The sequence below is a fragment of the Amblyomma mixtum genome, chromosome 3 (assembly GCF_055824585.1).
Source record: "Amblyomma mixtum isolate Tamu chromosome 3, ASM5582458v1, whole genome shotgun sequence".
In the NCBI taxonomy this organism is placed as follows: domain Eukaryota; kingdom Metazoa; phylum Arthropoda; class Arachnida; order Ixodida; family Ixodidae; genus Amblyomma; species Amblyomma mixtum.
In genome coordinates this window covers 121,003,528-121,028,796 of record NC_143014.1, presented here as the reverse complement: position 1 = coordinate 121,028,796, position 25,269 = coordinate 121,003,528, and the positions used below count along the sequence as shown (strand labels likewise).

At 43.7% G+C, this 25,269-nt stretch overlaps 1 protein-coding gene across 12 annotated transcripts in view; it reads right to left on the bottom strand.

Annotated features, from left to right (window-relative positions):
* Positions 1–25,269, bottom strand: part of LOC149351637 (uncharacterized) — an 85,230-nt gene that overhangs the window by 6,032 nt on the left and 53,929 nt on the right. For 9 of the 12 annotated variants that reach the window (XM_089580960.1, XM_089580966.1, XM_089580964.1 and 6 more), the window contains 22 exons: positions 23,615–23,757; positions 23,375–23,529; positions 22,751–23,045; positions 20,962–21,104; positions 20,579–20,823; positions 18,388–18,913; positions 16,575–16,716; positions 16,192–16,438; positions 14,379–14,521; positions 13,996–14,242; positions 12,183–12,325; positions 11,800–12,046; positions 9,971–10,113; positions 9,588–9,832; positions 7,775–7,916; positions 7,392–7,636; positions 5,581–5,722; positions 5,198–5,442; positions 3,383–3,525; positions 3,000–3,244; positions 1,186–1,327; positions 803–1,047 (listed from right to left, as the gene is read on the bottom strand). In XM_089580960.1, coding sequence (XP_089437086.1) covers positions 9,770–9,832; positions 9,971–10,113; positions 11,800–12,046; positions 12,183–12,325; positions 13,996–14,242; positions 14,379–14,521; positions 16,192–16,438; positions 16,575–16,613 — 1,272 coding nt within the window. In that variant the 5' untranslated portion in view covers positions 16,614–16,716; positions 18,388–18,913; positions 20,579–20,823; ... (2 more) ...; positions 23,375–23,529; positions 23,615–23,757 and the 3' untranslated portion in view covers positions 803–1,047; positions 1,186–1,327; positions 3,000–3,244; ... (4 more) ...; positions 7,775–7,916; positions 9,588–9,769. Of the gene's footprint in view, positions 1–802; positions 1,048–1,185; positions 1,328–2,999; positions 3,245–3,382; positions 3,526–5,197; positions 5,443–5,580; positions 5,723–7,391; positions 7,637–7,774; positions 7,917–9,587; positions 9,833–9,970; positions 10,114–11,799; positions 12,047–12,182; positions 12,326–13,995; positions 14,243–14,378; positions 14,522–16,191; positions 16,439–16,574; positions 16,717–18,387; positions 18,914–20,578; positions 20,824–20,961; positions 21,105–22,750; positions 23,046–23,374; positions 23,530–23,614; positions 23,758–25,269 lie in introns of those variants that run through there. The other 3 variants (XM_089580959.1, XM_089580961.1, XM_089580969.1) reach the window with 3 other exon arrangements.

The following is a 25,269-nucleotide window of genomic DNA, read 5'->3' as shown; positions in this document are numbered from 1 at the left end:
CGACTAACCACTGGAGACTGTGTACTTTACGCTAAAGTTCAAAAAAGTACTTTTTAAACAAGGTTTAAAAAATGCAAAGTACTGACTAGACACCGCCGCCGAGTCCTGACCGACTCGAGGTACAATCTCAGAAAGATGTGTGCTTCATCAGTAAGCGACTGTCACTCGTACCGCTGGTGGCAGGTACAGGTGGGCTTCTAGTGCTGCTGCCAGCGTACACCGATCTTTTGAACTACATTTGGTGGGAGTTCGTAGATTGAGGAGCATTTACCCTGCCACTAGAGTTCGACTCGAATAGCCAAGATGGCATTCGTCATCTCTGTTGACAACCTGTTCCTCAATTTACATTTCAAAATGTTCAGCTGTACATACTTCACAGGTCCCATTTCGCCCGGCAGATTCGAGGATTACGCTCAAAAGTGCCGCAGAAATTGATTCAATGCATGTTCCAATGTTCGCCACTATAGCCACCTCAGTGACGTCATGCGCTCACAGCGGCATGGTGACATTTTCTCGAAGTGGGTAGAATTTTAAGAAATCTTTAATATTCAGCAATAAAAGGCAGATTTGCCAAAACCTAAAAAAAACAGCCATCAAGGCTTAAAAACCGCTAAAAAATCGGCCTCCCGCAATACAGGATTTTGTGCCGCTAAAGTGTAAAAACTTGCTAAATTTAGCCAGAAAACCGCTAAATTGGCAACACTGGTCCTTAGAAGAGAACATGGCGGCGCGCTCTATTCTATTCTGGCTATGAATGCACACAACTGCATGCGCACCACCTCCAAGGGTCAAGACAACTCACGAGTGACCTCCTCAATCCAGCGGAGACAGCCTTCAGCCTGTGGGATGTGGTCTTGCATGGTGAAAATTGGCGGAAGCTGATCCTCATTTGTGACCCGGAAGAATGCAAACAAGTCGTGAACAAACTGCTTGTAGTCAGTGATGCACTCCTCGAAGTTGGACACGGGGATGCCGTGAGTGTTCTCACTGTGGTCCTTGGCAGCACTTGCGAACCCAACAGGAACTGTAGTCGTGCCGCCGCCAAATCTGTGGAAAGCAATGATGAAGCCTTGTCGAATGCAGTACTCAATGACTGCCATCTCAAAGCAATAAGGAAAAACAGAGTTCAAAACTGGTTCGAGATGTCTGTCAGGGCAACGCAGAATGCAAAGATTGAAAAAATACCAGGAGCTTGTGGACTCTGTTGATGACGAGGCATCGCATGAAGAACAACTTGAATGCCGCCTAAGTGGATGCCGAGTTTTTCTGAAAAATATTCCATCTCGTCCGAGTGCCGAGGCGAGGCCCGTCACAACTTCCTTCATCCCTGCAAGCAATAAGAAAAAACAGTGTTCAAAACTGTGGTTCGACTCTGCTACAAAAACTGGAAAATTTGTTTTCCTGCCAGTGCCGCCTAACAGACGTAGGATCACACACGGCAACCGAGAATTTTCTGTCAGGAAACACAGACTTTTGGTAGCAATTACTCATATCTTGTCAAAAAGAAGCATGCAGCGTGCTTGACCTTTTTGACACAGTAATCGCATCACTTAAGTGGGCTTTTCATTGCAGCATTCAAGTATGGTAGTAAGATTACTGTACTTTCTGGAGACCACCGTGAGTTATATTTTTACATTATACAGCGCTTCATTCTGCAAGATGACGACAAAACAATGGCAAGCCCTTCCAAGGAGCTTGCAACAGGCGGGCGCAAGATTTGCTATTTTGCACTTTTTATTTTTCTTAGTTTAAAATTTTAAACTCACAATAGCTTTGATTGTAACGAATGCTACCAAAGATGACTTCATTTGGGAAGGAGTGCAAGGGGCCCGTGCAGTGATAACAACAATGTGGAAGCTTAAAGTATCTGCAACTAAGTGCCAGATGTAGTACAAGGACTAGAACGTATAGTAAGATAGTTTACCTCCAATATGGTTGCTAAACTAAATAAAAACTAGCAATGTGTGGTGCAAAGCCAGCAGCCTGCAAAAGCTGCAAATAAAAAAAAAAGAAAGCTTGGTCCTTAGCAGTGTTGCCAACTCAAAAATAGAAAACCCGCGACAGGAACTCCCAAAAACCGCTAAAAACCGCCAAATGCATTTTTCGTGACAAAAAGTTCATTTTGTACATTTTATTTAGTGTGTAAACAAATATAACTAAGAATATAAAAGAACAGAAAGCAGTTTTTCTTTTCCGACTAACCACTAGAGACTGTGTACTTTACGCTAAAGTTCAAAAAAGTACTTTTTAAACAAAGTTTAAAAAATGCAAAGTACTGACTAGACACCGCCGCCGAGTCCTGACCGACTCGAGGTACAATCTCAGAAAGATGTGTGCTTCATCAGTAAGTGACTGTCACTCGTACCGCTGGTGGCAGGTACAGGTGGGCTTCTAGTGCTGCTGCCAGCGTACACCGATCTTTTGAACTACATTTGGTGGGAGTTCGTAGATTGAGGAGCATTTACCCTGCCACTAGAGTTCGACTCGAATAGCCAAGATGGCATTCGTCATCTCTGTTGACAACCTGTTCCTCAATTTACATTTGAAAATGTTCAGCTGTACATACTTCACAGGTCCCATTTCGCCCGGCAGATTCGAGGATTACGCTCAAAAGTGCCGCAGAAATTGATTCAATGCATGTTCCAATGTTCGCCACTATAGCCACCTCAGTGACGTCATGCGCTCACAGCGGCATGGTGACATTTTCTCGAAGTGGGTAGAATTTTAAGAAACCTTTAATATTCAGCAATAAAAGGCAGATTTGCCAAAACCTAAAAAAAAACAGCCATCAAGGCTTAAAAACCGCTAAAAAATCGGCCTCCCGCAATACAGGATTTTGTGCCGCTAAATAGTGTAAAAACTTGCTAAATTTAGCCGGAAAACCGCTAAATTGGCAACACTGGTCCTTAGAAGAGAACATGGCGGCGCGCTCTATTCTATTCTGGCTATGAATGCACACAACTGCATGCGCACCACCTCCAAGGGTCAAGACAACTCACGAGTGACCTCCTCAATCCAGCGGAGACAGCCTTCAGCCTGTGGGATGTGGTCTTGCATGGTGAAAATTGGCGGAAGCTGATCCTCATTTGTGACCCGGAAGAATGCAAACAAGTCGTGAACAAACTGCTTGTAGTCAGTGATGCACTCCTCGAAGTTGGACACGGGGATGCCGTGAGTGTTCTCACTGTGGTCCTTGGCAGCACTTGCGAACCCAACAGGAACTGTAGTCGTGCCACCGCCAAATCTGTGGAAAGCAATGATGAAGCCTTGTCGAATGCAGTACTCAATGACTGCCATCTCAAAGCAATAAGGAAAAACAGAGTTCAAAACTGGTTCGAGATGTCTGTCAGGGCAACGCAGAATGCAATGATTGAAAAAATACCAGGAGGCTGTGGACTCTGGTCGATGACGAGGCATCGCATGAAGAACAACTTGAATGCCGCCTAAGTGGATGCCGAGTTTTTCTGAAAAATATTTCATCTCGTCCGAGTGCCGAGGCGAGGCCCGTCACAACTTCCTTCATCCCTGCAAGCAATAAGAAAAAAACAGTGTTCAAAACTGTGGTTCGACTCTGCTACAAAAACTGGAAAATTTGTTTTCCTGCCAGTGCCGCCTAACAGACGTAGGATCACACACGGCAACCGAGAATTTTCTGTCAGGAAACACAGACTTTTGGTAGCAATTACTCATATCTTGTCAAAAAGAAGCATGCAGCGTGCTTGACCTTTTTGACACAGTAATCGCATCACTTAAGTGGGCTTTTCATTGCAGCATTCGAGTATGGTAGTAAGATTACTGTACTTTCTGGAGACCACCGTGAGTTATATTTTTACATTATACAGCGCTTCATTCTGCAAGATGACGACAAAACAATGGCAAGCCCTTCCAAGGAGCTTGCAACAAGCGGGCGCAAGATTTGCTATTTTGCACTTTTTATTTTTCTTAGTTTAAAATTTTAAACTCACAATAGCTTTGATTGTAACGAATGCTACCAAAGATGACTTCATTTGGGAAGGAGTGCAAGGGGCCCGTGCAGTGATAACAACAATGTGGAAGCTTAAAGTATCTGCAACTAAGTGCCAGATGTAGTACAAGGACTAGAACGTATAGTAAGATAGTTTACCTCCAATATGGTTGCTAAACTAAATAAAAACTAGCAAGGTGTGGTGCAAAGCCAGCAGCCTGCAAAAGCTGCAAATAAAAAAAAAAGAAAGCTTGGTCCTTAGGAGTGTTGCCAACTCAAAAATAGAAAACCCGCGACAGGAACTCCCAAAAACCGCTAAAAACCGCCAAATGCATTTTTCGTGACAAAAAGTTCATTTTGTACATTTTATTTAGTGTGTAAACAAATATAACTAAGAATATAAAAGAACAGAAAGCAGTTTTTCTTTTCCGACTAACCACTAGAGACTGTGTACTTTACGCTAAAGTTCAAAAAAGTACTTTTTAAACAAAGTTTAAAAAATGCAAAGTACTGACTAGACACCGCCGCCGAGTCCTGACCGACTCGAGGTACAATCTCAGAAAGATGTGTGCTTCATCAGTAAGCGACTGTCACTCGTACCGCTGGTGGCAGGTACAGGTGGGCTACTAGTGCTGCTGCCAGCTTACACCGATCTTTTGAACTACATTTGGTGGGAGTTCGTAGATTGAGGAGCATTTACCCTGCCACTAGAGTTCGACTCGAATAGCCAAGATGGCATTCGTCATCTCTGTTGACAACCTGTTCCTCAATTTACATTTCAAAATGTTCAGCTGTACATACTTCACAGGTCCCATTTCGCCCGGCAGATTCGAGGATTACGCTCAAAAGTGCCGCAGAAATTGATTCAATGCATGTTCCAATGTTCGCCACTATAGCCACCTCAGTGACGTCATGCGCTCACAGCGGCATGGTGACATTTTCTCGAAGTGGGTAGAATTTTAAGAAACCTTTAATATTCAGCAATAAAAGGCAGATTTGCCAAAACCTAAAAAAAACAGCCATCAAGGCTTAAAAACCGCTAAAAAATCGGCCTCCCGCAATACAGGATTTTGTGCCGCTAAATAGTGTAAAAACTTGCTAAATTTAGCCGGAAAACCGCTAAATTGGCAACACTGGTCCTTAGAAGAGAACATGGCGGCGCGCTCTATTCTATTCTGGCTATGAATGCACACAACTGCATGCGCACCACCTCCAAGGGTCAAGACAACTCACGAGTGACCTCCTCAATCCAGCGGAGACAGCCTTCAGCCTGTGGGATGTGGTCTTGCATGGTGAAAATTGGCGGAAGCTGATCCTCATTTGTGACCCGGAAGAATGCAAACAAGTCCTGAACAAACTGCTTGTAGTCAGTGATGCACTCCTCGAAGTTGGACACGGGGATGCCGTGAGTGTTCTCACTGTGGTCCTTGGCAGCACTTGCGAACCCAACAGGAACTGTAGTCGTGCCGCCGCCAAATCTGTGGAAAGCAATGATGAAGCCTTGTCGAATGCAGTACTCAATGACTGCCATCTCAAAGCAATAAGGAAAAACAGAGTTCAAAACTGGTTCGAGATGTCTGTCAGGGCAACGCAGAATGCAAAGACTGAAAAAATACCAGGAGCTTGTGGACTCTGTTGATGACGAGGCATCGCATGAAGAACAACTTGAATGCCGCCTAAGTGGATGCCGAGTTTTTCTGAAAAATATTCCATCTCGTCCGAGTGCCGAGGCGAGGCCCGTCACAACTTCCTTCATCCCTGCAAGCAATAAGAAAAAACAGTGTTCAGAACTGTGGTTCGACTCTGCTACAAAAACTGGAAAATTTGTTTTCCTGCCAGTGCCGCCTAACAGACGTAGGATCACACACGGCAACCGAGAATTTTCTGTCAGGAAACACAGACTTTTGGTAGCAATTACTCATATCTTGTCAAAAAGAAGCATGCAGCGTGCTTGACCTTTTTGACACAGTAATCGCATCACTTAAGTGGGCTTTTCATTGCAGCATTCGAGTATGGTAGTAAGATTACTGTACTTTCTGGAGACCACCGTGAGTTATATTTTTACATTATACAGCGCTTCATTCTGCAAGATGACGACAAAACAATGGCAAGCCCTTCCAAGGAGCTTGCAACAAGCGGGCGCAAGATTTGCTATTTTGCACTTTTTATTTTTCTTAGTTTAAAATTTTAAACTCACAATAGCTTTGATTGTAACGAATGCTACCAAAGATGACTTCATTTGGGAAGGAGTGCAAGGGGCCCGTGCAGTGATAACAACAATGTGGAAGCTTAAAGTATCTGCAACTAAGTGCCAGATGTAGTACAAGGACTAGAACGTATAGTAAGATAGTTTACCTCCAATATGGTTGCTAAACTAAATAAAAACTAGCAAGGTGTGGTGCAAAGCCAGCACCCTGCAAAAGCTGCAAATAAAAAAAAAAGAAAGCTTGGTCCTTAGCAGTGTTGCCAACTCAAAAATAGAAAACCCGCGACAGGAACTCCCAAAAACCGCTAAAAACCGCCAAATGCATTTTTCGTGACAAAAAGTTCATTTTGTACATTTTATTTAGTGTGTAAACAAATATAACTAAGAATATAAAAGAACAGAAAGCAGTTTTTCTTTTCCGACTAACCACTAGAGACTGTGTACTTTACGCTAAAGTTCAAAAAAGTACTTTTTAAACAAAGTTTAAAAAATGCAAAGTACTGACTAGACACCGCCGCCGAGTCCTGACCGACTCGAGGTACAATCTCAGAAAGATGTGTGCTTCATCAGTAAGCGACTGTCACTCGTACCGCTGGTGGCAGGTACAGGTGGGCTTCTAGTGCTGCTGCCAGCTTACACCGATCTTTTGAACTACATTTGGTGGGAGTTCGTAGATTGAGGAGCATTTACCCTGCCACTAGAGTTCGACTCGAATAGCCAAGATGGCATTTGTCATCTCTGTTGACAACCTGTTCCTCAATTTACATTTGAAAATGTTCAGCTGTACATACTTCACAGGTCCCATTTAGCCCGGCAGATTCGAGGATTACGCTCAAAAGTGCCGCAGAAATTGATTCAATGCATGTTCCAATGTTCGCCACTATAGCCACCTCAGTGACGTCATGCGCTCACAGCGGCATGGTGACATTTTCTCGAAGTGGGTAGAATTTTAAGAAACCTTTAATATTCAGCAATAAAAGGCAGATTTGCCAAAACCTAAAAAAAACAGCCATCAAGGCTTAAAAACCGCTAAAAAATCGGCCTCCCGCAATACAGGATTTTGTGCCGCTAAAGTGTAAAAACTTGCTAAATTTAGCCAGAAAACCGCTAAATTGGCAACACTGGTCCTTAGAAGAGAACATGGCGGCGCGCTCTATTCTATTCTGGCTATGAATGCACACAACTGCATGCGCACCACCTCCAAGGGTCAAGACAACTCACGAGTGACCTCCTCAATCCAGCGGAGACAGCCTTCAGCCTGTGGGATGTGGTCTTGCATGGTGAAAATTGGCGGAAGCTGATCCTCATTTGTGACCCGGAAGAATGCAAACAAGTCGTGAACAAACTGCTTGTAGTCAGTGATGCACTCCTCGAAGTTGGACACGGGGATGCCGTGAGTGTTCTCACTGTGGTCCTTCGCAGCATTTGCGAACCCAACAGGAACTGTAGTCGTGCCGCCGCCAAATCTGTGGAAAGCAATGATGAAGCCTTGTCGAATGCAGTACTCAATGACTGCCATCTCAAAGCAATAAGGAAAAACAGAGTTCAAAACTGGTTCGAGATGTCTGTCAGGGCAACGCAGAATGCAAAGATTGAAAAAATACCAGGAGCTTGTGGACTCTGTTGATGACGAGGCATCGCATGAAGAACAACTTGAATGCCGCCTAAGTGGATGCCGAGTTTTTCTGAAAAATATTCCATCTCGTCCGAGTGCCGAGGCGAGGCCCGTCACAACTTCCTTCATCCCTGCAAGCAATAAGAAAAAACAGTGTTCAAAACTGTGGTTCGACTCTGCTACAAAAACTGGAAAATTTGTTTTCCTGCCAGTGCCGCCTAACAGACGTAGGATCACACACGGCAACCGAGAATTTTCTGTCAGGAAACACAGACTTTTGGTAGCAATTACTCATATCTTGTCAAAAAGAAGCATGCAGCGTGCTTGACCTTTTTGACACAGTAATCGCATCACTTAAGTGGGCTTTTCATTGCAGCATTCAAGTATGGTAGTAAGATTACTGTACTTTCTGGAGACCACCGTGAGTTATATTTTTACATTATACAGCGCTTCATTCTGCAAGATGACGACAAAACAATGGCAAGCCCTTCCAAGGAGCTTGCAACAGGCGGGCGCAAGATTTGCTATTTTGCACTTTTTATTTTTCTTAGTTTAAAATTTTAAACTCACAATAGCTTTGATTGTAACGAATGCTACCAAAGATGACTTCATTTGGGAAGGAGTGCAAGGGGCCCGTGCAGTGATAACAACAATGTGGAAGCTTAAAGTATCTGCAACTAAGTGCCAGATGTAGTACAAGGACTAGAACGTATAGTAAGATAGTTTACCTCCAATATGGTTGCTAAACTAAATAAAAACTAGCAAGGTGTGGTGCAAAGCCAGCAGCCTGCAAAAGCTGCAAATAAAAAAAAAAGAAAGCTTGGTCCTTAGGAGTGTTGCCAACTCAAAAATAGAAAACCCGCGACAGGAACTCCCAAAAACCGCTAAAAACCGCCAAATGCATTTTTCGTGACAAAAAGTTCATTTTGTACATTTTATTTAGTGTGTAAACAAATATAACTAAGAATATAAAAGAACAGAAAGCAGTTTTTCTTTTCCGACTAACCACTAGAGACTGTGTACTTTACGCTAAAGTTCAAAAAAGTACTTTTTAAACAAAGTTTAAAAAATGCAAAGTACTGACTAGACACCGCCGCCGAGTCCTGACCGACTCGAGGTACAATCTCAGAAAGATGTGTGCTTCATCAGTAAGCGACTGTCACTCGTACCGCTGGTGGCAGGTACAGGTGGGCTTCTAGTGCTGCTGCCAGCGTACACCGATCTTTTGAACTACATTTGGTGGGAGTTCGTAGATTGAGGAGCATTTACCCTGCCACTAGAGTTCGACTCGAATAGCCAAGATGGCATTCGTCATCTCTGTTGACAACCTGTTCCTGAATTTACATTTGAAAATGTTCAGCTGTACATACTTCACAGGTCCCATTTCGCCCGGCAGATTCGAGGATTACGCTCAAAAGTGCCGCAGAAATTGATTCAATGCATGTTCCAATGTTCGCCACTATAGCCACCTCAGTGACGTCATGCGCTCACAGCGGCATGGTGACATTTTCTCGAAGTGGGTAGAATTTTAAGAAACCTTTAATATTCAGCAATAAAAGGCAGATTTGCCAAAACCTAAAAAAAACAGCCATCAAGGCTTAAAAACCGCTAAAAAATCGGCCTCCCGCAATACAGGATTTTGTGCCGCTAAATAGTGTAAAAACTTGCTAAATTTAGCCGGAAAACCGCTAAATTGGCAACACTGGTCCTTAGAAGAGAACATGGCGGCGCGCTCTATTCTATTCTGGCTATGAATGCACACAACTGCATGCGCACCACCTCCAAGGGTCAAGACAACTCACGAGTGACCTCCTCAATCCAGCGGAGACAGCCTTCAGCCTGTGGGATGTGGTCTTGCATGGTGAAAATTGGCGGAAGCTGATCCTCATTTGTGACCCGGAAGAATGCAAACAAGTCGTGAACAAACTGCTTGTAGTCAGTGATGCACTCCTCGAAGTTGGACACGGGGATGCCGTGAGTGTTCTCACTGTGGTCCTTGGCAGCACTTGCGAACCCAACAGGAACTGTAGTCGTGCCGCCGCCAAATCTGTGGAAAGCAATGATGAAGCCTTGTCGAATGCAGTACTCAATGACTGCCATCTCAAAGCAATAAGGAAAAACAGAGTTCAAAACTGGTTCGAGATGTCTGTCAGGGCAACGCAGAATGCAATGATTGAAAAAATACCAGGAGGCTGTGGACTCTGGTCGATGACGAGGCATCGCATGAAGAACAACATGAATGCCGCCTAAGTGGATGCCGAGTTTTTCTGAAAAATATTCCATCTCGTCCGAGTGCCGAGGCGAGGCCCGTCACAACTTCCTTCATCCCTGCAAGCAATAAGAAAAAACAGTGTTCAAAACTGTGGTTCGACTCTGCTACAAAAACTGACAGAAGGATTCTCTGGAAAATTTGTTTTTCTGCCAGTGCCGCCTAACAGACGTAGGATCACGCACGGCAACCGAGAATTTTCTGTCAGGAAACACAGACTTTTGGTAGCAATTACTCATATCTTGTCAAAAAGAAGCATGCAGCGTGCTTGACCTTTTTGACACAGTAATCGCATCACTTAAGTGGGCTTTTCATTGCAGCATTCGAGTATGGTAGTAAGATTACTGTACTTTCTGGAGACCACCGTGAGTTATATTTTTACATTATCCAGCGCTTCATTCTGCAAGATGACGACAAAACAATGGCAAGCCCTTCCAAGGAGCTTGCAACAGGCGGGCGCAAGATTTGCTATTTTGCACTTTTTATTTTTCTTAGTTTAAAATTTTAAACTCACAATAGCTTTGATTGTAACGAATGCTACCAAAGATGACTTCATTTGGGAAGGAGTGCAAGGGGCCCGTGCAGTGATAACAACAATGTGGAAGCTTAAAGTATCTGCAACTAAGTGCCAGATGTAGTACAAGGACTAGAACGTATAGTAAGATAGTTTACCTCCAATATGGTTGCTAAACTAAATAAAAACTAGCAAGGTGTGGTGCAAAGCCAGCAGCCTGCAAAAGCTGCAAATAAAAAAAAAGAAAGCTTGGTCCTTAGGAGTGTTGCCAACTCAAAAATAGAAAACCCGCGACAGGAACTCCCAAAAACCGCTAAAAACCGCCAAATGCATTTTTCGTGACAAAAAGTTCATTTTGTACATTTTATTTAGTGTGTAAACAAATATAACTAAGAATATAAAAGAACAGAAAGCAGTTTTTCTTTTCCGACTAACCACTAGAGACTGTGTACTTTACGCTAAAGTTCAAAAAAGTACTTTTTAAACAAAGTTTAAAAAATGCAAAGTACTGACTAGACACCGCCGCCGAGTCCTGACCGACTCGAGGTACAATCTCAGAAAGATGTGTGCTTCATCAGTAAGCGACTGTCACTCGCACCGCTGGTGGCAGGTACAGGTGGGCTTCTAGTGCTGCTGCCAGCGTACACCGATCTTTTGAACTACATTTGGTGGGAGTTCGTAGATTGAGGAGCATTTACCCTGCCACTAGAGTTCGACTCGAATAGCCAAGATGGCATTCGTCATCTCTGTTGACAACCTGTTCCTCAATTTACATTTGAAAATGTTCAGCTGTACATACTTCACAGGTCCCATTTCGCCCGGCAGATTCGAGGATTACGCTCAAAAGTGCCGCAGAAATTGATTCAATGCATGTTCCAATGTTCGCCACTATAGCCACCTCAGTGACGTCATGCGCTCACAGCGGCATGGTGACATTTTCTCGAACTGGGTAGAATTTTAAGAAACCTTTAATATTCAGCAATAAAAGGCAGATTTGCCAAAACCTAAAAAAAACAGCCATCAAGGCTTAAAAACCGCTAAAAAATCGGCCTCCCGCAATACAGGATTTTGTGCCGCTAAATAGTGTAAAAACTTGCTAAATTTAGCCGGAAAACCGCTAAATTGGCAACACTGGTCCTTAGAAGAGAACATGGCGGCGCGCTCTATTCTATTCTGGCTATGAATGCACACAACTGCATGCGCACCACCTCCAAGGGTCAAGACAACTCACGAGTGACCTCCTCAATCCAGCGGAGACAGCCTTCAGCCTGTGGGATGTGGTCTTGCATGGTGAAAATTGGCGGAAGCTGATCCTCATTTGTGACCCGGAAGAATGCAAACAAGTCGTGAACAAACTGCTTGTAGTCAGTGATGCCCTCCTCGAAGTTGGACACGGGGATGCCGTGAGTGTTCTCACTGTGGTCCTTGGCAGCACTTGCGAACCCAACAGGAACTGTAGTCGTGCCGCCGCCAAATCTCTGGAAAGCAATGATGAAGCCTTGTCGAATGCAGTACTCAATGACTGCCATCTCAAAGCAATAAGGAAAAACAGAGTTCAAAACTGGTTCGAGATGTCTGTCAGGGCAACGCAGAATGCAATGATTGAAAAAATACCAGGAGGCTGTGGACTCTGGTCGATGACGAGGCATCGCATGAAGAACAACTTGAATGCCGCCTAAGTGGATGCCGAGTTTTTCTGAAAAATATTCCATCTCGTCCGAGTGCCGAGGCGAGGCCCGTCACAACTTCCTTCATCCCTGCAAGCAATAAGAAAAAACAGTGTTCAAAACTGTGGTTCGACTCTGCTACAAAAACTGGAAAATTTGTTTTCCTGCCAGTGCCGCCTAACAGACGTAGGATCACACACGGCAACCGAGAATTTTCTGTCAGGAAACACAGACTTTTGGTAGCAATTACTCATATCTTGTCAAAAAGAAGCATGCAGCGTGCTTGACCTTTTTGACCCAGTAATCGCATCACTTAAGTGGGCTTTTCATTGCAGCATTCGAGTATGGTAGTAAGATTACTGTACTTTCTGGAGACCACCGTGAGTTATATTTTTACATTATACAGCGCTTCATTCTGCAAGATGACGACAAAACAATGGCAAGCCCTTCCAAGGAGCTTGCAACAAGCGGGCGCAAGATTTGCTATTTTGCACTTTTTATTTTTCTTAGTTTAAAATTTTAAACTCACAATAGCTTTGATTGTAACGAATGCTACCAAAGATGACTTCATTTGGGAAGGAGTGCAAGGGGCCCGTGCAGTGATAACAACAATGTGGAAGCTTAAAGTATCTGACACTAAGTGCCAGATGTAGTACAAGGACTAGAACGTATAGTAAGATAGTTTACCTCCAATATGGTTGCTAAACTAAATAAAAACTAGCAAGGTGTGGTGCAAAGCCAGCACCCTGCAAAAGCTGCAAATAAAAAAAAAGAAAGCTTGGTCCTTAGCAGTGTTGCCAACTCAAAAATAGAAAACCCGCGACAGGAACTCCCAAAAACCGCTAAAAACCGCCAAATGCATTTTTCGTGACAAAAAGTTCATTTTGTACATTTTATTTAGTGTGTAAACAAATATAACTAAGAATATAAAAGAACAGAAAGCAGTTTTTCTTTTCCGACTAACCACTAGAGACTGTGTACTTTACGCTAAAGTTCAAAAAAGTACTTTTTAAACAAAGTTTAAAAAATGCAAAGTACTGACTAGACACCGCCGCCGAGTCCTGACCGACTCGAGGTACAATCTCAGAAAGATGTGTGCTTCATCAGTAAGCGACTGTCACTCGTACCGCTGGTGGCAGGTACAGGTGGGCTACTAGTGCTGCTGCCAGCTTACACCGATCTTTTGAACTACATTTGGTGGGAGTTCGTAGATTGAGGAGCATTTACCCTGCCACTAGAGTTCGACTCGAATAGCCAAGATGGCATTTGTCATCTCTGTTGACAACCTGTTCCTCAATTTACATTTGAAAATGTTCAGCTGTACATACTTCACAGGTCCCATTTAGCCCGGCAGATTCGAGGATTACGCTCAAAAGTGCCGCAGAAATTGATTCAATGCATGTTCCAATGTTCGCCACTATAGCCACCTCAGTGACGTCATGCGCTCACAGCGGCATGGTGACATTTTCTCGAAGTGGGTAGAATTTTAAGAAACCTTTAATATTCAGCAATAAAAGGCAGATTTGCCAAAACCTAAAAAAAACAGCCATCAAGGCTTAAAAACCGCTAAAAAATCGGCCTCCCGCAATACAGGATTTTGTGCCGCTAAATAGTGTAAAAACTTGCTAAATTTAGCCGGAAAACCGCTAAATTGGCAACACTGGTCCTTAGAAGAGAACATGGCGGCGCGCTCTATTCTATTCTGGCTATGAATGCACACAACTGCATGCGCACCACCTCCAAGGGTCAAGACAACTCACGAGTGACCTCCTCAATCCAGCGGAGACAGCCTTCAGCCTGTGGGATGTGGTCTTGCATGGTGAAAATTGGCGGAAGCTGATCCTCATTTGTGACCCGGAAGAATGCAAACAAGTCCTGAACAAACTGCTTGTAGTCAGTGATGCCCTCCTCGAAGTTGGACACGGGGATGCCGTGAGTGTTCTCACTGTGGTCCTTGGCAGCACTTGCGAACCCAACAGGAACTGTAGTCGTGCCGCCGCCAAATCTCTGGAAAGCAATGATGAAGCCTTGTCGAATGCAGTACTCAATGACTGCCATCTCAAAGCAATAAGGAAAAACAGAGTTCAAAACTGGTTCGAGATGTCTGTCAGGGCAACGCAGAATGCAATGATTGAAAAAATACCAGGAGGCTGTGGACTCTGGTCGATGACGAGGCATCGCATGAAGAACAACTTGAATGCCGCCTAAGTGGATGCCGAGTTTTTCTGAAAAATATTCCATCTCGTCCGAGTGCCGAGGCGAGGCCCGTCACAACTTCCTTCATCCCTGCAAGCAATAAGAAAAAACAGTGTTCAAAACTGTGGTTCGACTCTGCTACAAAAACTGGAAAATTTGTTTTCCTGCCAGTGCCGCCTAACAGACGTAGGATCACACACGGCAACCGAGAATTTTCTGTCAGGAAACACAGACTTTTGGTAGCAATTACTCATATCTTGTCAAAAAGAAGCATGCAGCGTGCTTGACCTTTTTGACCCAGTAATCGCATCACTTAAGTGGGCTTTTCATTGCAGCATTCGAGTATGGTAGTAAGATTACTGTACTTTCTGGAGACCACCGTGAGTTATATTTTTACATTATACAGCGCTTCATTCTGCAAGATGACGACAAAACAATGGCAAGCCCTTCCAAGGAGCTTGCAACAAGCGGGCGCAAGATTTGCTATTTTGCACTTTTTATTTTTCTTAGTTTAAAATTTTAAACTCACAATAGCTTTGATTGTAACGAATGCTACCAAAGATGACTTCATTTGGGAAGGAGTGCAAGGGGCCCGTGCAGTGATAACAACAATGTGGAAGCTTAAAGTATCTGACACTAAGTGCCAGATGTAGTACAAGGACTAGAACGTATAGTAAGATAGTTTACCTCCAATATGGTTGCTAAACTAAATAAAAACTAGCAAGGTGTGGTGCAAAGCCAGCACCCTGCAAAAGCTGCAAATAAAAAAAAAGAAAGCTTGGTCCTTAGCAGTGTTGCCAACTCAAAAATAGAAAACCCGCGACAGGAACTCCCAAAAACCGCTAAAAACCGCCAAATGCATTTTTCGTGACAAAAAGTTCATTTTGTACATTTTATTTAGTGTGTAAACAAATATAACTAAGAATATAAAAGAACAGAAAGCAGTTTTTCTTTTCCGACTAACCACTAGAGACTGTGTACTTTACGCTAAAGTTCAAAAAAGTACTTTTTAAACAAAGTTTAAAAAATGCAAAGTACTGACTAGACACCGCCGCCGAGTCCTGACCGACTCGAGGTACAATCTCAGAAAGATGTGTGCTTCATCAGTAAGCGACTGTCACTCGTACCGCTGGTGGCAGGTACAGGTGGGCTACTAGTGCTGCTGCCAGCTTACACCGATCTTTTGAACTACATTTGGTGGGAGTTCGTAGATTGAGGAGCATTTACCCTGCCACTAGAGTTCGACTCGAATAGCCAAGATGGCATTCGTCACCTGTGTTGACAACCTGTTCCTCAATTTACATTTCAAAATGTTCAGCTGTACATACTTCACAGGTCCCATTTCGCCCGGCAGATTCGAGGATTACGCTCAAAAGTGCCGCAGAAATTGATTCAATGCATGTTCCAATGTTCGCCACTATAGCCACCTCAGTGACGTCATGCGCTCACAGCGGCATGGTGACATTTTCTCGAAGTGGGTAGAATTTTAAGAAACCTTTAATATTCAGCAATAAAAGGCAGATTTGCCAAAACCTAAAAAAAACAGCCATCAAGGCTTAAAAACCGCTAAAAAATCGGCCTCCCGCAATACAGGATTTTGTGCCGCTAAATAGTGTAAAAACTTGCTAAATTTAGCCGGAAAACCGCTAAATTGGCAACACTGGTCCTTAGAAGAGAACATGGCGGCGCGCTCTATTCTATTCTGGCTATGAATGCACACAACTGCATGCGCACCACCTCCAAGGGTCAAGACAACTCACGAGTGACCTCCTCAATCCAGCGGAGACAGCCTTCAGCCTGTGGGATGTGGTCTTGCATGGTGAAAATTGGCGGAAGCTGATCCTCATTTGTGACCCGGAAGAATGCAAACAAGTCCTGAACAAACTGCTTGTAGTCAGTGATGCCCTCCTCGAAGTTGGACACGGGGATGCCGTGAGTGTTCTCACTGTGGTCCTTGGCAGCACTTGCGAACCCAACAGGAACTGTAGTCGTGCCGCCGCCAAATCTCTGGAAAGCAATGATGAAGCCTTGTCGAATGCAGTACTCAATGACTGCCATCTCAAAGCAATAAGGAAAAACAGAGTTCAAAACTGGTTCGAGATGTCTGTCAGGCCAACGCAGAATGCAATGATTGAAAAAATACCAGGAGCTTGTGGACTCTGTTGATGACGAGGCATCGCATGAAGAACAACTTGAATGCCGCCTAAGTGGATGCCGAGTTTTTCTGAAAAATATTCCATCTCGTCCGAGTGCCGAGGCGAGGCCCGTCACAACTTCCTTCATCCCTGCAAGCAATAAGAAAAAACAGTGTTCAAAACTGTGGTTCGACTCTGCTACAAAAACTGGAAAATTTGTTTTCCTGCCAGTGCCGCCTAACAGACGTAGGATCACACACGGCAACCGAGAATTTTCTGTCAGGAAACACAGACTTTTGGTAGCAATTACTCATATCTTGTCAAAAAGAAGCATGCAGCGTGCTTGACCTTTTTGACACAGTAATCACATCACTTAAGTGGGCTTTTCATTGCAGCATTCGAGTATGGTAGTAAGATTACTGTACTTTCTGGAGACCACCGTGAGTTATATTTTTACATTATACAGCGCTTCATTCTGCAAGATGACGACAAAACAATGGCAAGCCCTTCCAAGGAGCTTGCAACAAGCGGGCGCAAGATTTGCTATTTTGCACTTTTTATTTTTCTTAGTTTAAAATTTTAAACTCACAATAGCTTTGATTGTAACGAATGCTACCAAAGATGACTTCATTTGGGAAGGAGTGCAAGGGGCCCGTGCAGTGATAACAACAATGTGGAAGCTTAAAGTATCTGCAACTAAGTGCCAGATGTAGTACAAGGACTAGAACGTATAGTAAGATAGTTTACCTCCAATATGGTTGCTAAACTAAATAAAAACTAGCAAGGTGTGGTGCAAAGCCAGCACCCTGCAAAAGCTGCAAATAAAAAAAAAAGAAAGCTTGGTCCTTAGCAGTGTTGCCAACTCAAAAATAGAAAACCCGCGACAGGAACTCCCAAAAACCGCTAAAAACCGCCAAATGCATTTTTCGTGACAAAAAGTTCATTTTGTACATTTTATTTAGTGTGTAAACAAATATAACTAAGAATATAAAAGAACAGAAAGCAGTTTTTCTTTTCCGACTAACCACTAGAGACTGTGTACTTTACGCTAAAGTTCAAAAAAGTACTTTTTAAACAAAGTTTAAAAAATGCAAAGTACTGACTAGACACCGCCGCCGAGTCCTGACCGACTCGAGGTACAATCTCAGAAAGATGTGTGCTTCATCAGTAAGCGACTGTCACTCGTACCGCTGGTGGCAGGTACAGGTGGGCTACTAGTGCTGCTGCCAGCTTACACCGATCTTTTGAACTACATTTGGTGGGAGTTCGTAGATTGAGGAGCATTTACCCTGCCACTAGAGTTCGACTCGAATAGCCAAGATGGCATTCGTCATCTCTGTTGACAACCTGTTCCTCAATTTACATTTCAAAATGTTCAGCTGTACATACTTCACAGGTCCCATTTCACCCGGCAGATTCGAGGATTACGCTCAAAAGTGCCGCAGAAATTGATTCAATGCATGTTCCAATGTTCGCCACTATAGCCACCTCAGTGACGTCATGCGCTCACAGCGGCATGGTGACATTTTCTCGAAGTGGGTAGAATTTTAAGAAACCTTTAATATTCAGCAATAAAAGGCAGATTTGCCAAAACCTAAAAAAAACAGCCATCAAGGCTTAAAAACCGCTAAAAAATCGGCCTCCCGCAATACAGGATTTTGTGCCGCTAAATAGTGTAAAAACTTGCTAAATTTAGCCGGAAAACCGCTAAATTGGCAACACTGGTCCTTAGAAGAGAACATGGCGGCGCGCTCTATTCTATTCTGGCTATGAATGCACACAACTGCATGCGCACCACCTCCAAGGGTCAAGACAACTCACGAGTGACCTCCTCAATCCAGCGGAGACAGCCTTCAGCCTGTGGGATGTGGTCTTGCATGGTGAAAATTGGCGGAAGCTGATCCTCATTTGTGACCCGGAAGAATGCAAACAAGTCCTGAACAAACTGCTTGTAGTCAGTGATGCCCTCCTCGATGTTGGACACGGGGATGCCGTGAGTGTTCTCACTGTGGTCCTTGGCAGCACTTGCGAACCCAACAGGAACTGTAGTCGTGCCGCCGCCAAATCTGTGGAAAGCAATGATGAAGCCTTGTCGAATGCAGTACTCAATGACTGCCATCTCAAAGCAATAAGGAAAAACAGAGTTCAAAACTGGTTCGAGATGTCTGTCAGGGCAACGCAGAATGCAATGATTGAAAAAATACCAGGAGGCTGTGGACTCTGGTCGATGACGAGGCATCGCATGAAGAACAACTTGAATGCCGCCTAAGTGGATGCCGAGTTTTTCTGAAAAATATTCCATCTCGTCCGAGTGCCGAGGCGAGGCCCGTCACAACTTCCTTCATCCCTGCAAGCAATAAGAAAAAAACAGTGTTCAAAACTGTGGTTCGACTCTGCTACAAAAACTGGAAAATTTGTTTTCCTGCCAGTGCCGCCTAACAGACGTAGGATCACACACGGCAACCGAGAATTTTCTGTCAGGAAACACAAACTTTTGGTAGCAATTACTCATATCTTGTCAAAAAGAAGCATGCAGCGTGCTTGCCCTTTTTGACACAGTAATCGCATCACTTAAGTGGGCTTTTCATTGCAGCATTCGAGTATGGTAGTAAGATTACTGTACTTTCTGGAGACCACCGTGAGTTATATTTTTACATTATCCAGCGCTTCATTCTGCAAGATGACGACAAAACAATGGCAAGCCCTTCCAAGGAGCTTGCGACAAGCGCACACAAGAAATGCTATTTTGCACTTTTTATTTTTCTTAGTTTAAAATTTTAAACTCACAATAGCTTTGATTGTAACGGATGCTACCAAAGATGACTTCATTTGGGAAGGAGTGCAAGGGGCCCGTGCAGTGACAACAATGTGGAACCTTAAAGTATCTGCAAACAAGTGCCAGATGTAGTACAAGGACTAGAAAGTACAGCAAGATAGTTTACCTCCAATATGGTTGCTAAACTAAATAAAACTAGCAAGGTGTGGTGCAAAACCAGCACCCTGCCAAAGCTGCAAAAAAAAAAAGAAAGGTAGGTCCTTAGCAGTGTTGCCAACTCAAAAATAGAAAACCCGCAACAGGAACTCCCAAAAACCGCTAAAAACCGCCAAATGCATTTTTCGTGACAAAAAGTTCATTTTGTACATTTTATTTAGTGTGTAAACAAATATAACTAAGAATATAAAAGAACAGAAAGCAGTTTATCTTTTCCGACTAACCACTAGAGACTGTGTACTTTACGCTAAAGTTCAAAAAAGTACTTTTTAAACAAAGTTTAAAAAATGCAAAGTACTGACTAGACACCGCCGCCGAGTCCTGACCGACTCGAGGTACAATCTCAGAAAGATGTGTGCTTCATCAGTAAGCGACTGTCACTCGTACCGCTGGTGGCAGGTACAGGTGGGCTTCTAGTGCTGCTGCCAGCGTACACCGATCTTTTGAACTACATTTGGTGGGAGTTCGTAGATTGAGGAGCATTTACCCTGCCACTAGAGTTCGACTCGAATAGCCAAGATGGCATTCGTCATCTCTGTTGACAACCTGTTCCTCAATTTACATTTGAAAATGTTCAGCTGTACATACTTCACAGGTCCCATTTCGCCCGGCAGATTCGAGGATTACGCTCAAAAGTGCCGCAGAAATTGATTCAATGCATGTTCCAATGTTCGCCACTATAGCCACCTCAGTGACGTCATGCGCTCACAGCGGCATGGTGACATTTTCTCGAAGTGGGTAGAATTTTAAGAAACCTTTAATATTCAGCAATAAAAGGCAGATTTGCCAAAACCTAAAAAAAACAGCCATCAAGGCTTAAAAACCGCTAAAAAATCGGCCTCCCGCAATACAGGATTTTGTGCCGCTAAATAGTGTAAAAACTTGCTAAATTTAGCCGGAAAACCGCTAAATTGGCAACACTGGTCCTTAGAAGAGAACATGGCGGCGCGCTCTATTCTATTCTGGCTATGAATGCACACAACTGCATGCGCACCACCTCCAAGGGTCAAGACAACTCACGAGTGACCTCCTCAATCCAGCGGAGACAGCCTTCAGCCTGTGGGATGTGGTCTTGCATGGTGAAAATTGGCGGAAGCTGATCCTCATTTGTGACCCGGAAGAATGCAAACAAGTCCTGAACAAACTGCTTGTAGTCAGTGATGCACTCCTCGAAGTTGGACACGGGGATGCCGTGAGTGTTCTCACTGTGGTCCTTGGCAGCACTTGCGAACCCAACAGGAACTGTAGTCGTGCCGCCGCCAAATCTGTGGAAAGCAATGATGAAGCCTTGTCGAATGCAGTACTCAATGACTGCCATCTCAAAGCAATAAGGAAAAACAGAGTTCAAAACTGGTTCGAGATGTCTGTCAGGGCAACGCAGAATGCAATGATTGAAAAAATACCAGGAGGCTGTGGACTCTGGTCGATGACGAGGCATCGCATGAAGAACAACTTGAATGCCGCCTAAGTGGATGCCGAGTTTTTCTGAAAAATATTCCATCTCGTCCGAGTGCCGAGGCGAGGCCCGTCACAACTTCCTTCATCCCTGCAAGCAATAAGAAAAAAACAGTGTTCAAAACTGTGGTTCGACTCTGCTACAAAAACTGGAAAATTTGTTTTCCTGCCAGTGCCGCCTAACAGACGTAGGATCACACACGGCAACCGAGAATTTTCTGTCAGGAAACACAAACTTTTGGTAGCAATTACTCATATCTTGTCAAAAAGAAGCATGCAGCGTGCTTGCCCTTTTTGACACAGTAATCGCATCACTTAAGTGGGCTTTTCATTGCAGCATTCGAGTATGGTAGTAAGATTACTGTACTTTCTGGAGACCACCGTGAGTTATATTTTTACATTATCCAGCGCTTCATTCTGCAAGATGACGACAAAACAATGGCAAGCCCTTCCAAGGAGCTTGCGACAAGCGCACACAAGAAATGCTATTTTGCACTTTTTATTTTTCTTAGTTTAAAATTTTAAACTCACAATAGCTTTGATTGTAACGGATGCTACCAAAGATGACTTCATTTGGGAAGGAGTGCAAGGGGCCCGTGCAGTGACAACAATGTGGAACCTTAAAGTATCTGCAAACAAGTGCCAGATGTAGTACAAGGACTAGAAAGTACAGCAAGATAGTTTACCTCCAATATGGTTGCTAAACTAAATAAAACTAGCAAGGTGTGGTGCAAAACCAGCACCCTGCCAAAGCTGCAAAAAAAAAAAGAAAGGTAGGTCCTTAGCAGTGTTGCCAACTCAAAAATAGAAAACCCGCAACAGGAACTCCCAAAAACTGCTAAAAACCGCCAAATGTATTTTTCGTGACAAAAAGTTCATATTTTTATATTTTATTTAGTGTGCAAACAGATATAACTAATAATATAAAAGAACAGAAAGCAGCTTTTCTTTTCCGACTAACCACTAGAGACTGTACTTTACGCTAAAGTTCAAAAAGTACTTTTAAAAAAAAGTTTAAAAAATGTAAAGTACTGACTAGACACTGCCGAGTCCTGACTGACTCGAGGTACAATCTGAGAAAGATGTGTGCTTCATCAGTAAGCGACTGTCACTCGTTCCGCTGGTGCCAGGTCCAGGTGGGCTTCTAGCGCTGCTGCCAGCGTACACCGATCTTTTTAGTGCCGATCTTTTGAACTACATTTGGTGGGAGTTCGTAGATTGAGCAGCATTTACCCTGCCACCAGATTTCGACTCGAATAGCCAAGATGGCATTTGTCATCTCCGTTGACAACCTGTTCCTCAGTTTACATTTCAAAATGTTCAGCTGTACATACTTCACAGGTCCCATTTCGCACGGCAGATTTGAGGATTACGCTCAAAAGTGCCGCAGAAATTGATTCAATGCATGTTCCAATGTTCGCCACTATAGCCACCTCAGTGACGTTATGCGCTCACAGCGGCATGGTGACATTTTCTCGGAGAAGAGAGCAGAATTTTAAGAAACCTTTAATATTCAGAAATAAAAGGCAGATTTGCCAAAACCGAAAAAAAACAGCCATCAAGGCTTTAAAAACCGCCTCCCGCAATACAGGATTTTCTTCCGCTAAATAGTGTAAAAACTTGCTAAATTGGCAACACTGCTCCTTAGAAGAGAACATGGCGGCGCGCTCTATTCTATTCTGGCTATGAATGCACACAACTGCATGCGCACCACCTCCAAGGGTCCAGAGAACTCACGAGTGGCCTCCTCAATCCAGCGGAGACAGCCTTCAGCCTGTGTGATGTGGTCTTGCATGGTGAAATTTAGTGGAAGCTGATCGTCATTTGTGACCCGGAAGAATGCAAACAAGTCCTGAACAAACTGCTTGTAGTCAGTGATGCCCTCCTCGAAGTTGGACACAGGGATGCCGTGAGTATTCTCACTGTGGTCCTTTGCAGCACTTGGGAACCCAACAGGAACTGTAGTTGTGTCACTAAATTTGTGGAAAGCAATGATGAAGCCTTGCTGAATGCAGTACTCAATGACTGCTATCTGAAAGCAATAAGGAAAAACAGAGTTCAAAACTGTGGTTCGAGATGTCTGTAAGGGCAACACAGAATGCAATGACTGAAAAAATATCAGGAGGGTGCGGACTCTGTTCGCTGATCAGGCATCGCATGAATAACAGTAGGAGGGCCGACCACGAAGTAGGCACTGAATTTTTTCTGAAAAATATTTCATCTCATCTAATTGCCGAGGCAAGGTCCATTAAGCTGCCTCCAGCACTGCAAGTAATAAGAAAAAACTGTCCGGAACTGGTCCGAGATGTCTTTAAGGGTACCGCAGAACAGTGTTGAAAAATAACACCGATAGTGTATTACCTCTCTTCATGACCAGCAGAATGCGGAGTCGTTGAAGAGGCATCGCATGAAGAACAGGAGGGGTGCCGACTACCAAGTGGGCGCTGAATTTTTCTGAAAAAATATTCCATCTCGCCTGACTGCCGAGGCGAGGCCCATCAGAACTTCCTTCATCCCTGCAAGCAATAAGGAAAAACAGGGTTCAAAACTCGTTCAAGATGTCTGTAAGGGGAATGCAAAATGCAATGATTGAAAAAATACCAGGAGGCTGTGGACTCTGGTCGATGACGAGGCATCGCATGAAGAACAACATGAATGCCGCCTAAGTGGATGCCGAGTTTTTCTGAAAAATATTCCATCTCGTCCGAGTGCCGAGGCGAGGCCCGTCACAACTTCCTTCATCCCTGCAAGCAATAAGAAAAAACAGTGTTCAAAACAGTGGTTCGACTCTGCTACAAAAACTGACAGAAGGATTCTCTGGAAAATTTGTTTTTCTGCCAGTGCCGCCTAACAGACGTAGGATCACACACGGCAACCGAGAATTTTCTGTCAGGAAACACAGACTTTTGGTAGCAATTACTCATATCTTGTCAAAAAGAAGCATGCAGCGTGCTTGACCTTTTTGACACAGTAATCGCATCACTTAAGTGGGCTTTTCATTGCAGCATTCGAGTATGGTAGTAAGATTACTGTACTTTCTGGAGACCACCGTGAGTTATATTTTTACATTATCCAGCGCTTCATTCTGCAAGATGACGACAAAACAATGGCAAGCCCTTCCAAGGAGCTTGCAACAAGCGGGCGCAAGATTTGCTATTTTGCACTTTTTATTTTTCTTAGTTTAAAATTTTAAACTCACAATAGCTTTGATTGTAACGAATGCTACCAAAGATGACTTCATTTGGGAAGGAGTGCAAGGGGCCCGTGCAGTGATAACAACAATGTGGAAGCTTAAAGTATCTGCAACTAAGTGCCAGATGTAGTACAAGGACTAGAACGTATAGTAAGATAGTTTACCTCCAATATGGTTGCTAAACTAAATAAAAACTAGCAAGGTGTGGTGCAAAGCCAGCAGCCTGCAAAAGCTGCAAATAAAAAAAAAGAAAGCTTGGTCCTTAGCAGTGTTGCCAACTCAAAAATAGAAAACCCGCGACAGGAACTCCCAAAAACCGCTAAAAACCGCCAAATGCATTTTTCGTGACAAAAAGTTCATTTTGTACATTTTATTTAGTGTGTAAACAAATATAACTAAGAATATAAAAGAACAGAAAGCAGTTTATCTTTTCCGACTAACCACTAGAGACTGTGTACTTTACGCTAAAGTTCAAAAAAGTACTTTTTAAACAAAGTTTAAAAAATGCAAAGTACTGACTAGACACCGCCGCCGAGTCCTGACCGACTCGAGGTACAATCTCAGAAAGATGTGTGCTTCATCAGTAAGCGACTGTCACTCGTACCGCTGGTGGCAGGTACAGGTGGGCTTCTAGTGCTGCTGCCAGCGTACACCGATCTTTTGAACTACATTTGGTGGGAGTTCGTAGATTGAGGAGCATTTACCCTGCCACTAGAGTTCGACTCGAATAGCCAAGATGGCATTCGTCATCTCTGTTGACAACCTGTTCCTCAATTTACATTTGAAAATGTTCAGCTGTACATACTTCACAGGTCCCATTTCGCCCGGCAGATTCGAGGATTACGCTCAAAAGTGCCGCAGAAATTGATTCAATGCATGTTCCAATGTTCGCCACTATAGCCACCTCAGTGACGTCATGCGCTCACAGCGGCATGGTGACATTTTCTCGAAGTGGGTAGAATTTTAAGAAACCTTTAATATTCAGCAATAAAAGGCAGATTTGCCAAAACCTAAAAAAAACAGCCATCAAGGCTTAAAAACCGCTAAAAAATCGGCCTCCCGC